Raw genomic sequence first — 14,908 nt, forward strand, 5'->3', positions numbered from 1 at the left:
CGGTAAGTCAATACTGGAGAGGTTGTCGAAAGAGAGACACTAATACTTGGTTGGTGGAGCTGTGAATTGATCCAGCCAATTTGGAAAACTCTTAATACACTAAGAAACTGACTAAGTTGTTCACATATCCTTTGACCCAAAAGCTTTCCATGGGCATAGACTCCAGTGAAATTAAAGAGGGAAAGGAGATCAATTTATATTTTATACCACTGACATATGCTCAACAGTTTTACATTTACCTAATAGTGCTTGTCACTTAGATAGTTAATTTTCACTTTATACAAAGTAACTTGATGTAAGGAATACAATATATATTACTTTCAAAATTCTGTAACTTCAAAATTTAGTTTTATCATGGAATTAACCCACAGTAGACACATCATTTACAATGGTATTTTTGTGGTAGCCAAGAGCTGGAAACAAAGCAGATGCACAAGACTGAGGAGCAGTTCAAATCGTAGCTCACAAATAATGGAAAACTACTAGGCTGTAAGAAACACGAATAGAGAAGCAAAGAGGCGATAGTGATCAGAAAGGAAGTTAACAGAACCAGAAAAACCATATACAGATAAATACAATTACTGCTACAACGAAAGGGAAAGAAACAAAGCAAAAAATCCCCCTAATTATAATGACCAAGTCAGTTTCCAACACCTAGCTGACAATGGGTCTATATCCTGTCTTCTTTTCAGGAGTGGAGGACTACAGATGTATACAGTGCATATACTGTCTTTACTTTACTGTCACCCACGGGGCACGCAAGCCAGCCTAGCTGAAGAGAGAAAGCACCTTGAAGTAGAGATAAGAGATGGTATGCCAGTCCAACCACCCTGGCCACCCACCACCACTTTCCCTGATGACCCTGTGGACTCCCTCTGGCTCTGTTGAAGTCTATGGACCTCTTCTCGGAATGTTTTTAAGTGCATGAATTACACAGAATCAAAAAGGAAATCAATGACACTGAAACACAGTTATCGAATTAATTTTTGGAATAGGTTTGGGAACCCCAAGCTGAGAACCCCTCTGCGTGGATGCCTCCTCTAAGAGAAAGTACAGAGCCTTGGAGGAAGTCCACACAGAGTTCACTGGGAGTTTAGAAGCTCAGGAAATGAAGAAACCATGGTACAGATCTAGGTCCTGAAGTACACCAACTTCACAGAACAAAGCCCCTTAATAAAAAGATTTGTTCTGTAGAACTTGGACTCAGTCCAAAAACCACACTGAAGCCTTGAGGCGCAGGTACCCTTTAGGATGCAGGAAGAAAACCCTAAGAATACAAGGTTCTAAGCTGGTGAGGGGAGTTGAGAGAGCATACATAATGTCAGAGCAGCCTGATTTTTTTTTAAACAGATGGCAATCACTATTGATTAGAGAAATGCAAATTAAAATAACTCTGAGGTACCCCCATCAGACCTATCAGATTAGCTAACATGACAAAACAGGAAATGATACATCTTGAAGATGTGGGAAAATCAGAACAGTAATTCATTGTTGGTGGGGTTGTGAATTGATCCAACCATTCTGGAAGGCAATTTGGAACTATGCCTAAAGGGCTATAAAAATGTGCATACCCTTTGATCCAGCAACACCACTTCTAGGTCTGTATCCCAAAGAGATCATAAAAAGAGGAAAAGAACCCACATGTACAAAAATATTTACAGCAGCTCTTTCTGTGGTAGCCAAGAACTGGAAACTGAGGGGATGCCCATCAACTGGGGAATGGCTGAAGAAGTTTTTGTATATGAATGTCATGGAATACTACTGTCCCATAAGAAATGATGAGCAGGCAGACTTCAGAAAAACCTGGAAAGATTTACACAACTTGATACAGCGTGAAGTGAGCAGAATCAGGAAAACATTGTACACAGTTAACAGCAACATTGAGCTATGACCAGTTTTAAGAGACTTAGCTCTTCTCAGCAATGCAAAGATCAAAGACAATTCCGAAAGACTTGTGATGGAAAATGCCATCCACATCCAGAGAAAGAACTATGGCGTCTGAATGCAGATCGAAGCAGACTATTTTTCTCTTTTTTCTTTTTACGTCATGGTCTTTCCCTTTGGTTCTAATTCTTCTCTACAATATGACTAATATGGAAATATGTTTACTATGATTATACATTTATGGCCTATATCAGATTGCACACCATCTTAGGGTGGAGAGAGGAAGAGGGGGAGAAAACTTAAAACTCACGATCTTATAAAAGTGAATGTTGAAAAAAATAATAAGTTAAGAAAAAAAGAAATAGATGATCCTTGCGTGTGATTTTGTTTGTTTTGGAAGAGCTGTGTTGCAGCAAAACCTAAGAATATGTAGGGCTAAAGAAGGTATGGACTGTGACAAAATGGAGGTGACACATATAAACCACCTGTTTATGAGTAAGTTTGCCAGGGAAAAGAAAGAGAGAAATAGGAAATGGCTTTAAAATCCCCAAATTTCACTTTTACCCACGGGGACCACTAAAACTTTGAGTTTTCTACCTAGCTTGTAAGTTTCACATCCTCTTCCTCCATTTGCCCTGTAAATATAGAAAGAGATTGAAACAAGGGGCTTATTTCAATCAAGGACTAAAAAATAAAAAACCTTCCTGAGAAAAATTAACAAATTTTATTGATTCAAATAAGACTTAGAATACTTCACAGGGAATGGACTGAACTGAACTATACACAAACATAATTAGCATATAAAAAAGGAAAATGCATATATACATATATATATGGCACTAAAATGTTTATCCATATATCTACAGATATACACATATAGATATAAAGATCTCTATCTGTTCTGGGTAAAATAAATGTCTTATGCCTGTCCCCCACCTTCTTTTTATGTGAGAGAGGGAGGAGTCATCTGAGGGCCCTTCCAGATGAGACTGAAAAAAACAGGTAGGATATAATCTCCTTGTAAGGAGGGTTGTTTCATTTGTACAGCATGGCACACAGGAGGTGCTTAATAGATGCTTATTGACTGACCATCATTCAACTATCTGACCTTGGGTGTGTGTTTCAGCTCTCCCAGGCTTCACTTTCCTCATACGCAAAATGAGGGATGAGATCAGATGGTCACCAATGTCCTTTCTAGCTTTGAATCTCATTTGGAATCCCTTATATCTTACTGACCTTACAGCACCAATCCACCCAAAACACTCTTAATCTCAACTCCATTCTCTGACTTCTAAATCATTCAAGCAGCATTTGCATTTTTTGGAATTTTTTTTTTTAGTTTTTTTTTTTTTTGCTTGTTTTGTTTTGGTTTTTTGGGCAGGGCAATTAGGGTTAAGTGACTTACCCAAGGTCACACAGCTAGTAAATGTGTCAAGCGTCTGAGCCCACATTTGACTCAGGTCCTCCTGAATCCAGGGCCAGTGCTCTATTCACTGCACCACCTAGCTGCCCAAATTGTTTTGAATTTTTTTTTAGTTTTTTTTTCTTCCAAGCAGCATTTGCTATGTGCAAGGCTCTAAGGGACAAAGACAAGCAGAACAGTCATTCCTTGTCCTTAAAGCTAGAAGAGACTTTAGATTTCATTAGTGGGCAGTTAGATTGAGCAGTGGATAGAGCACTGGCCCTTAAGCCAAGAGGCCCTGAGTTCAAAAATGGGCTAAGATACTTACTAGCTGTGTGACCCTGGGCAAGTCACTTAACTGCTTGCCTCGGTTTCCTCATCTGTAAAATGAGATGAAGAGGAAAATGTTAAACCACTCCAGGATCTCTGCCAAGAAAATCCCAAACGAGGTCAGGAAAAGTGAAACACAACAGAAAAGACTCAACGAAAAAAAACTGCTGGAGGAATATTCACAGTGCTTATGGCTATAACACAATTTAATATAATAATGTTATCAATATGAGATAACATTATCAGTGACTATCAAAATTAATTTCCACATTTAATACCATACCAAGTCTATAGAATAACTTGGAGAAATATCTAGAATACAAAGGAAACAGTCAAGCAGCAGAATTAAAGGGGGAAATAGCACTTCCATACTTTAAACTCTATTATAAATGCAATAGTCAAGGGAAGATAAAAACCATTGGAACTCAATAACCCAGATGGCAACGAACCCAGAAAACGAATTATTTACATAAGAATTACCTATTGGATTAAAAAAAAAAGCTGTGAAAACTGGAAAGCAGCCTGGAAGAAATTAGACTTAGACCAACACGATGTGCCATATCCCACAATAACATCTAAATGGATATGTGATGGAAATATTAAAGATATACCATACCACTAAAAAGTTAAGAAGAGAAGATCAATTTACCTTTTGCAACTATGGGGAGGAGATTTATTTTTCATCAATAAAGGGATAGCTGGGTGCAATTACAAAAGACAAAAAAGTATTATTTTAATTACGTGAAACTGATGAACTTCTGCACAAACAAAATTAATGCACCTGGGGTAAGACACGAAGTAGTCAAATGGCAATAAAATCTAAACAGTCAAATGGGAATAAAATATAAATAGATATGTGAAAAGTACTGCTACAAATATCTGGGTACATACAGAGACTTTCTTCTTACCAATGACCTTCTTGGGATATTAAGCTAGTAAGAGACTGCCTGGGTCTAAGGAGATGGACAGATACTTTAATCATTTTATTTGTGATTCTAAATTGCTTTCCAAAGTGGAGGTATTGATTATTTTTATTGTTTTCCCCTACCAACGATGCACTAGTGTGCCCATCACTGCATCATCTACCTTTCAGGACCTCCCTGAAGAGGGACACTCAGGCTAGGAGCTAGAAGTCAGTGAAGGTTTAGACACTTAATGAAAAAGTGAAAATCTCCTGGACCTTCCCTCCTCCACTTTAGACCTCTCACCATTTTTTCCCTAACTCTAGTATACAGCACAATAACTCTATTATCGCTATCTACATTTGTTAAGATCTAAGACCATGAGCTCTTTGAAGGCAGGGATTGTCATTCTCCTTTGTATCCCCCAGTATTTGAGCACCGAGCAAACAGTAGGTACTAAATAAGTGCTTCTTCCTCGATGATCTAGTCTTACGAACTTAATATTTTAAGTTCTTTAAAGGAGAGGCCTGTAGCTTATTTTTTTTTAATTTCCCCAATGGCTAAGCCAAGGTACACTCTTTTTTCTTTCTTCCTTTTTTTTTTTTTGAGGCAATCAGGGTTAAATGATTTGCCCAGGGTCATACTAGTGTCTGAGGCTAGATTTGAACTCAGATCCTCCCAACTGCAGGGCTTCTGTGCCACTCAGCTGCCCCACACATAGGTACTCAATACAGGCATTCTTTTGAGTTCTAAGGAAAAAGCCAAGACCCCAGGAAGCAACTGTTAGCTTGCTCTTATGTAGCAGTAACAGTAGCAGTGATATCTCCATTTTAAAGGTACCAGCTTTGGGGTAGCTAGGGGCTGCAGTGAGTACAGCACCAGCCCTGGAGTCAGCAGGACCTGAGTTCAAATCCGGCCTCAGACACTTGACATACTTACTAGCTGTGTGACCTTGGGCAACTCCAATTTCCCTGCCTTCCCCCTCAAAAAAAAAAAAGAAAGGAAAAAAAGTACCAGCTTTGCACAAGCCTAAAACATACTCCTCTCTTAGGTTCTTAGAAACCTAACTTCCCAATAAAGCGTGGCTCTGGGAAGGAGGCCACCTCCTACATGAGGCCTTCTCTGACAGCCCTAGTGGTTCAGTGCCCTATCCTGCTGAAAGTTTCTATGTATGTTACATATCTCCTGGTAGAAAATACAAAGCTCCTTCCAGACAGGGACCTATTTCCCATATTTGTAGCCCCACCTCAACCAGGAAATGCCTTAATAAAGATTAGTGGTATTGAAAGCATAGATTATTCTCCGAAGAATCAAGCAACGTCTTGCTTTTCTCCTGAGTTTCCCTTACTGTCCTCAGGTTTCACATTTCCAGGCTGCATACTGACTACACATCACCAACGCTTAAAACTAAAAGCGGAGGAGGGAAAAGGTAAAGAGAACAATCATTTGAACCTGCCATTTTAGAAACGTATCTAACAGGCAGGTAAGAAAGCCCCCAACCACTTAAAAAAGAAAAAAAAAACTCCCAAACCCACCAGAGAGCGTTGGGCCAATTCTAAGGATCAAAGACTGCACAGAATTATGCCTGCAATTGGCAAAGGATGAAGGAATGTCTACCAGGCCCAAGGACAAGGTATAAACATTACCACGGGATGCAAAGATGCCCGAGACTCTAAAGAATTTTTTTAAACCCAGTTCTGGGCTTCTTTTAAAAAGTTTTTATCGTTTCATTTGCGTTGAAAGATTTCATAGGATGAAGTTAATCTGCAGTCCAGTAATAGTTATAAGCAACTTTTGAACTTAAAAATATGTTCGTGACAATATGAATGGTGGCAGAATTCCTTCCAAGGCACAAACCAAAATTAAACGGTCTACACATAATGGATTTCTTGATGAGAAATATAAAAATGGTTAGAGATTACCTACTATCAGCTAAGTTTTCACTGAGGCTCACCTTAATGGGTGTTAAAAAATCTCAAGTGTAGCGGGACTAGCATCCGTGTGCCCAGGTCAGTATTTCTTGTAACATAACCTTCAGGTCCAGAACAACAGCACAGATTTTCTTATCTCACAACAGCTAAATGGCTAAGGGGAGGAGGTAGAGGGTGGAGGAGGTAATGGGGCCAAAAAATGCAGAGCGCGGGACCACTGACACACATAAAGAGGAGTGTTTAAGCTCCAGATACGGGAACTTTGATCAACAGGATGACAAACTATGACCCCAGAGGACTCATGATGAAACATGCTACCCAGAGAGGAGATGACTCAAAGAGTGTAGATGGAGACATTTTTCTTTCGCGACATGACTTGACTATACATAGTTTTAACAGGAGTTTTTTTGGTGGTTTTTGTTTTACCCTCCATGGGAAAAAGGAAGTAGGAGGAAGAGGATTTTTATGGAAAAATAAAATGTTTTGGTTTGTTTCTGTTTTTAGAAAAAAGTGTTTATAGAGGAAGATGGCCTACTAGATAGATGGACCAAGGGCCAGAGTAAGGAAATACAGCGAGGCAAGGCTCTTCACTGATGAAGAAACCGCTCTCCTAAAGGTGCTCAAGGTAAAGTTGGAGGTAAGTGGAAACTCTGAGAGGTCAAACCTCAGAGTCACCTTCAGGACGCTGACGTCTAGGCTGAAGGCAATGAATTTCCCAGTGTTTATTCTCAGGCTCGCTAACATCCTGGAGGGGTGAGATTTCTTACGGAAATGACCCAACTGAAAGGTCCCAAATGGCATGCACAAAGAAGCGCACAAAAGGACTTGTTTGAACAGATTCTATCCCCTAGACGACCTTTACTCTGCACTGTTCTATAAATAATGGAACAACAGAACTGTAGAGGTGCAACAAACAGATACCGTAATGGCAAAGCCCCGCATTCATCTTCTGCCCCTGCTTTTTTAGATTGAGATCTGCTTTGAGCCTGAGCCTCCCTTTCCCAGACTGTGCAAAGAAAGGGCGCTGCTAGAACAGAGGCTCTAAACCTGGAGTCCATAAACAAATTTCAAGGAGTCTTTAAGCAAAATATAGCATCTCCTTCCATTACGAGTGTTAGGAAAACATTCTGAGAGGGCTTTGCCTGACTCCCGACGGCGTCTACGATGCACAAAAAGGTTAAGAATCAGACCGCAAAGCCTTCAGGGTCCCTTTCAGCTTTAAACCTGTGGTCTTATCAGACTGCCGAGAATATCTAGAGTCTGTAGTAACAGTGAGGACTACGGTAACAGCGGGCATTGACACGGATTTAAGATACACAAAGTGCTTTACAGAACATTGTCTCACTGAGGGTGGAAGGCATGCATGCTGCTATAATCCCCACTTTACAGACGGAAACTGAGGCAGCAGAGGTTTAGTTACTCACCCAGAGTCCCACAGCTGAGAGGTATCTGAGGGCAGGATTCAAACTCAGGTCCTCCTGACGCCAGGTGCGGAGCTCTAACCGCTGTGCCACTTGCCTACCATATATAACACACCTAGACAGGAATCGCTTTCCTGGATCTAATAATGGGTGTTCTCAGTTTCCTTCTATCGAACCCAAATCAGCCTCTTTGCCTGGCACTTTGTTACTATGTATACGACATGTTAATTATTATGATTTTCATTATTATTTCCTTAGGAAGTTCTGCATTGGGTTCCATCCCCTGGGGCAAAGCAGGAGGAGGAAAATCCTTTTTCTACAGGGCAGCTGGGTGGCTCAGTGGATAGTACACAGGGTCTGGCGTCAGAAAGACCCGAGTTCAAATCCTGCCTCAGACTTTTCCTAGGTATGTAATACAGGGCAACAAACCCATTTCCCTCCGTTTGGTTAACTGTAAATCAGGCCTGGTAACAGCACTTCCTTTTCAGGGCTGCTGTGAGGATCAAAATGAGCTGATAGCGCCTGGCCCACAGCAGAAGCTATACAAATCCTTACTCCCTTCGTCTTCTCCTTTTCTACATATGGGCCCTTCGAATACTTGAAGGCAAAACTATCATGACTTCAATAACAGAGATGCTTGAAAGGGAAACGTGAACGGGCACGCCGCTTCGGCCCCAAGCTGGCAGCTGGCACGCCGCTTCAGCCTTGCTGGGGTTTGAGACATCCTCAAGACATCTTATCCAAATGTCCACTAGGCAGTTGTTGTAGCCTGGAGTTCAGGAGGGAGCTTGCTGGGATCAAGGGAGTCAGTACTAAAGAAAGCCCAGGAGAGAGCCTTAAGGAATATTTGTAGTGAAGTGGATATCATCATTCAGATGAAGAGCCAACGGAGAATGTCACAAGATAACCATCAGACAGGTGACGAGGACAATCAGCGGTATCACAAAAACCCAGGAAAGGGAGAAAGTATCCAGGAGGAAGTGCTCAAAAGCACCAAGTGGTGCAGAGTCAAAAAAGGCGGAGACTGAGAAAAGAACGTTTGACTTAGCAACGAGGAGGTTCTGGAGAAAACCGTTCCACTCTAGTTTTCAGGTCAGAAGCCAGACGGCAGGAAGATGAAGCAGGGCATGACTCAGAACAACGTGGTCCCCAAGTGTAGACGCTCTTTTCAAGAAATTTGGAAGAGAGGGGGAGAAAAAAGATATGTGGCAGAACACTGGCTAGGAATGGCAAAATGAAGTAGGTCTGTTTTGTTTTAAAAGGAGAAAGGATGGTGCGTATGTGGGGGGGGGGGGGGGGTGTGGGCGGTGCTCACGAGAGCAGTAAGCAGGCTGGCAATGGCCGCTGCTGCGGTGCCCGGCATCGATGAGGGACAAGCTCGGCCGAGGGGACAGGCACATGGCACATAAAGGAAGCAATCCCAGCTCCATGACTTCCTCCAGCTCCGGCCAGCCACATGTAAGCAGGAAAGGCAGGGAGACGGCAGGACACGGCAGAGAGAGAAGCAGACTTGTAGCCACAAAGAGTCCAGTTCAAATCCTGCCTTGCACACTCGCCAGCTGTACAACTTGGGCCAGTCTTTATGGAGCCTCTCCACTACGAGCCAGACTCTGCGCTGAGCACTTTGTAATCATTATCTCATCTGGCCCCACAACAATCCTGGGAGGTCGGTGTTGTTACCCCTCCCATTTTACAGAAGAGGAAAACTGAAGCAGGTTAAGTAAGGACAGAGGTTACACACGCTACTGAAGTTTCTGTAATTAAGGGCTTGGATCACTGTTAGCTTTTCCCCACCTGCCTAAGCTAAGGTAAGGGAAAGAAAGTAACTGACTTCCCAAGCAAAGGGCAAATGATACCATTCCTAAAACAAAAAGTCTAAGAAAACCCAAACTATAGACAAAGAAACCGTGAAAAACTAAAAAGGAAAAAAAAACTGAGTGACTAGAATGAGGAGGAAACCCTGAATGAAAAAAATAGCTTTAAAAAAGGGAAATTTTGGTTGAAGTAAAAAAAAAAAAAAACCTGTAGTTGTATCTTCATTTACTTCAAATTTAACTGTACCAGACAAGTGACTCATTTGAATCAGAAGTGAAGCCAATGAGGAGACAATTAAGTTCACCGAAGAACCATTTAGAGTATTATTACGTAAGAGCTACGGATAGGGCACAAGTAAGTATTGCTTCTGAAATTCAGGGATTTTAGGGTGTTTCACAAGCTGAAAATACAGAGTTTATTAAAATTTAAATTATGAAAATCTTAAATCAAAGGATACGAACAATTCAATTAAAAAATTGCCAACTATTAGCAACCATATGAAAGTGTGCTCCAGATAGCTAATAAGATTCTGCCTCATAAACAGCAAACGACTGGTCAAGATGACAAAAGATGGAAAGAGTCAATATTGGAGGCATTGTGTGAAGTCCAGGCCGCTAATGAACTGCTGGCGTGGCTGTGAACGGGGCCAACCATTCTGAAAAGCAATATGGAATTACGCAAAGAGAATGGATTAGCGTCCCTATCTTTGACTCAGAAATCCCATTACCAGGGAAGGCTGATGACAATAAAACCCATAGACACCAATATTTATAATAGTACTTTTTGTGGTAACTGAGAGCTGGAAACAAAGCAGATGCCCATTAACTGGAGAACAGTTCAATAAATAGTTTCACAATGTGTGTAAGATTACTATTTTGTAAGAAATGATACATATGCTTCTACCCCAAAGAGATCAAGCATCTGTATGTAGTATTTATAGCAACTCTTTCTATAATGGCAAAGAATTAGAAATTAGAGGGGTATCCGTCAATTGGAGAACGGCCACACTTAACAGAATGGAACACTACTGTGCTATAATAAATGAAGGACAGTGCCCCAAAAACAGATTAAAATGTAACTGGGTCATTTTTAAGAAAATAAGTTTAAGAATAGAACATAGATAATATTAATATGGTTTCTAAGTCAATACATGACTGCAGGGATCCTCATGCAGAGTCTGGTGGCCGGGGCTTCTATTTGAATTTGCCATCATTAATAAAGGGAATGGTTTCAGAGAAACCTGAGAAGACCTGTAAGAACTAATGAGGAATGAAGTGAGCAGAGAACCAGGAGAACAGTGTATACATATGAACAACAACATTATAAAAATAAGGAACTTTGAAAGACTTAGGCAATCTGGCATCAGCCAACCACCACTCCAGAGACCTGATGAAGAATGCTGCCCTGACAGGGATTCTCAAGGTACAGAACGGGACATATTTATGGACAGGGGCCAGTGAATAAATTCCATTTTACTATTTCCACTCCTTACAAGACTGCTCCCAGTATTTTATATGCATGTTGTGTACACATGCATGTAAATCCAAGGAATATGATGAACACATGCATTTAAAATACTAGAAGCAGTGGCAGTGTAAATAACACATTTACATGGTACTTAAAAATTTGCAGTCCATTTATTAGATGAGTGACCTGGAGTTAATTTAAAATGGCAACGGGCAAGCGTCTGGCCGGCCGCACGGCCGTAGAGAACCATGTGAAGAATAATCAAGTGCTGGGGATGGCAGCGGTTCTACCATCATCCATGCTGTACAGAGGACAGCTGAAAGAGTAAAACAAGAAAACCTGAACGTTGTCTGTATTCCTACGTCCTTTCAGGCCCGGCAGCTAATTCTTCAGAATGGCTTACCCCTAAGTGACCTAGACCGCCACCCAGAGCTTGATCTTGCAATCGATGGTGCTGATGAAGTAGATGCTGACCTCAACCTCATCAAAGGTGGCGGAGGCTGTCTGACTCAGGAGAAGATTGTAGCCGGCTACGCCAAATGTTTTATTGTTATTGCCGATTACAGGAAGGATTCAAAGAACCTTAGCGACCACTGGGTGAAAGGAATTCCCACTGAAGTCATCCCAATGGCATATGTCCCTGTGACCAGGGCCCTATCCCGGATATTTAGCGGAGTGGCTGAGCTGCGGATGGCTGAGCACAAGGCTGGCCCTGTGGTAACGGATAATGGAAACTTTCTGCTGGATTGGAAGTTTGACCGGGTGCATAAATGGAGTGAAGTGAACACAGCCATCAAAATGATACCAGGAGTTGTGGACACGGGTCTCTTTATCAACATGGCTGAAAAAGTCTACTTTGGCATGGAGGATGGCTCCATCACCGTGAGGGAGAGGCCGTCTCACTGACCGAGGCCTCACCGGTCGCTGAGGCAGAGAAGCCCAAGAGCCTTTGCCTTAATGTACTTGCCCCAGGACAGCCGGTCAGAGCGTGGGGGTCTCCTGAAATGTCGTTGAATGCCCGTTCTTTTTTTTAAGGAAATAGAGAAACATATATTTTTTCTATCTAAAAATACTTTTTTTAAAGAAAAAAAAAACTTGATTTCATGTTTTATATGAAATACTACAAAAAAAAAAAACCAGTTTTCGAAAAATAAAAAATAAAAAAAAAAATAAAATGGCAATGGGTAGAGTCCTCATGGGGTGACTCAAGATCATGGATTGGTTCAATCAGGTGAAGAGGATCGAGGGACAGAAAGGCTATAAAAGTGATTTTTGTATACTGTACAAATACAGCTCCCCTCCCACACAACTACTTCCAGCAGATAGATGACAAAGACTTCTCTTCATCCAGTGGGATGTTTGTCCTTGTTCTCCTCATGCATTGGGAGACCCCCTTCCAGGCTAAGGTCTTTTCAGGTTCTCACTCCAAATGCCTATTCAGTGAAGTTAATCAAGGGATGGCCCCTTTAATCAAAACTCAAAAAAGAAAAAAATCAAACTGGGAGAGGAAGACCCTCAGGGTTCCTGGCCAAAAGAGAAACAGGAGGGCAGGGACCTATTGTCCAGTCTTTGGGCTCTAAAGTGAACTGGGTTTAAGGCTTAGTTTTTGAGAAAGAAAGAGGCCTATTCACTGAATGGGCATTACCTCACTCAAAGTGAGAACCTGAAAAGACCTTAGCCTGAAAGGGCCAGAGTCTCCCAATGCATCCTGAGTCATCTCCAGTGGTCCTGGTGAATATCAGGCCACTGGATCCAGATGGCACTGGTGACCTTGCACAACCTTCCCTCACTTAAATCAAAGTCACCACAAGTCACGTCATCATTTCCCTGGTGTCATGATCCTCTTTGAGAACGAAGGACCAATACTGCCTGTCCTTGTTCTCTTCATAAAGCTCCTACCCAATGGGCCTGGAAGCCCTTTTCCCAATGGCCTCATGCAACATGATCAGCCCACATGTCCAGCATAAGATTTTTAATGCCAATTCTCTCATATAGCCCAGTCACTGGTTATATGCTAGTGCCAATTTTTCCCACCATTTGGTCTTTCAATTTATTTGTAATTAACTCAAGAAACTGTGGCCTCTTATAAAATCATTAGGAGATCATTTGGTGATGGAATTTACCAAACGCGACTTAAAAAGAGTAACTCAACATTACCTTAGAACATTTCCTTTGGGGTTAGAGCCCAATCTAGCACCCCTACATCAGAAAATGATTTTAATAGCAGGTGACACAATCTGTTTTATTGCTTACAAAGCACGTCACATAAATCACCTTCTTCAATTTTCAATGATCCATAAGGCAAATCTATAGTTGTTATTCCATTTTACAGAGAGGAAAACTCTGATAGTATCCGGGGTAATTATACCACAGGCTCTCAATGTTGTCTGAAGATCCCTGACCCTTTCAGGGCGGCGTCTGAGAGATCAAAACTATTTTCATAATACTAAAATGTTATTTTCCTATTAAAAAGCTCTTCCCTTTTCCAACATCTATGTGTGAGGCCAGAGCTTCATACTTCAACCAGAATGAATGCAGAAGCATATAGGAATCCAACGGTCTTCTACTAAGCCAGACATTAAAGAAATTTGCAAAAGTACATAAAATAATGAAAAAAGTTTTCAGATAAAAATGTTGTTTAACATGTAATGGGGTTTGTTACTTTTAAATGAGTATTTTTTAAAAATTTGTCAACTTTAATTTCTAATTGATTCCAACATACATGTGGTTTCTATTGCATACGTGTGAAATAATCTACCTCTAAATCATAGCTATTTATTAAGACACCCTGAAATTTAATTCAGACTTCTGATATATACTAATTATGCAACCCTAGTTAAGTCTTCAAACCTCTATAGGCACTCCCTGGAAAAATAATATTGTAATTTACAGACTTGTTTATCTGATGCATGGGGGTTCCAAGTTCAAAACAAAGAAAATGAATTGAAGTTGGGATCAGTAGTTCTTATTTCTAATGTGACATATCGGCAGATAGAACTCATCTTTAAAAAAAACCCCTTGGGAAACTCAGTTTTTTCTAAGAGTATAAAGCAGTCTGAGCCCCAAAAGTTCACAAATTGCTGCATTGTGATCTTGTGCAACTTACAATCATGGACAGCACCTCCGATTCAAGTTCATGGACACCATAAAGCTATCTTTAAAGGTCCTAACTTTATATGTATGAACTAAAAACTTGCTAAAGTTGTTCTCTGCCCTGTTATAGGGAAAACACCAGCAATACAAATCTGGTGAGAATTTAAGGTCTTTTAGGACTCGGCCTAAACTAATATGGCCCTTTAACTAGGAATTTCAATCTTCAAATAACATAACTCATTAATTTTGCCTGTTCATTTGCCAACATAATTTTCTTTTATCTCGAATGAGGCTAAAAATAGCATGGCGTGATCTGCCTTAATTTACGATACCTCATTATAACCGAGTGTCTTTGTACACTGGCAAGGCTCCGTGTTTCTACCAAGGCACTCAGCCCAGAAAGTTTGTTGAAATTATGGTTGGGTATTTACACACTATTCCATGTTGTTAAAAACACTTGTTATACCTTACAAACAACGGTGTGTGGGGTATTTTAATAACACGATCTCCAACATGTCGATGCGGTCTCTCTAATCTATCCCTAAGTCAGAGTAATTTATTAAAAACCCTAAACTTTAAATCAGGCTTCTGACATATACTAATTGTGCAACCCTAGTTAAGTCTTAAGTGCTCCCTGGGGAAGTAATACTACAATTTACTTGT

General features: G+C 40.8%; 2 protein-coding genes across 2 annotated transcripts in view; one reads left to right on the top strand and one right to left on the bottom strand.

Annotated features, from left to right (window-relative positions):
- Positions 1 to 14,908, bottom strand: part of SMS (spermine synthase) — a 74,395-nt gene that overhangs the window by 48,829 nt on the left and 10,658 nt on the right. The gene's annotated exons all lie outside the window — the stretch shown is intronic.
- Positions 11,355 to 12,058, top strand: LOC118840295 (ribose-5-phosphate isomerase-like). Its single transcript, XM_036747768.1, is given in 2 exon segments — positions 11,355 to 11,424; positions 11,427 to 12,058. Coding segments are annotated over 2 exon segments (702 nt in total).

This window comes from Trichosurus vulpecula, chromosome 2 (assembly GCF_011100635.1).
Source record: "Trichosurus vulpecula isolate mTriVul1 chromosome 2, mTriVul1.pri, whole genome shotgun sequence".
Taxonomy (NCBI): Eukaryota; Metazoa; Chordata; class Mammalia; order Diprotodontia; family Phalangeridae; genus Trichosurus; species Trichosurus vulpecula.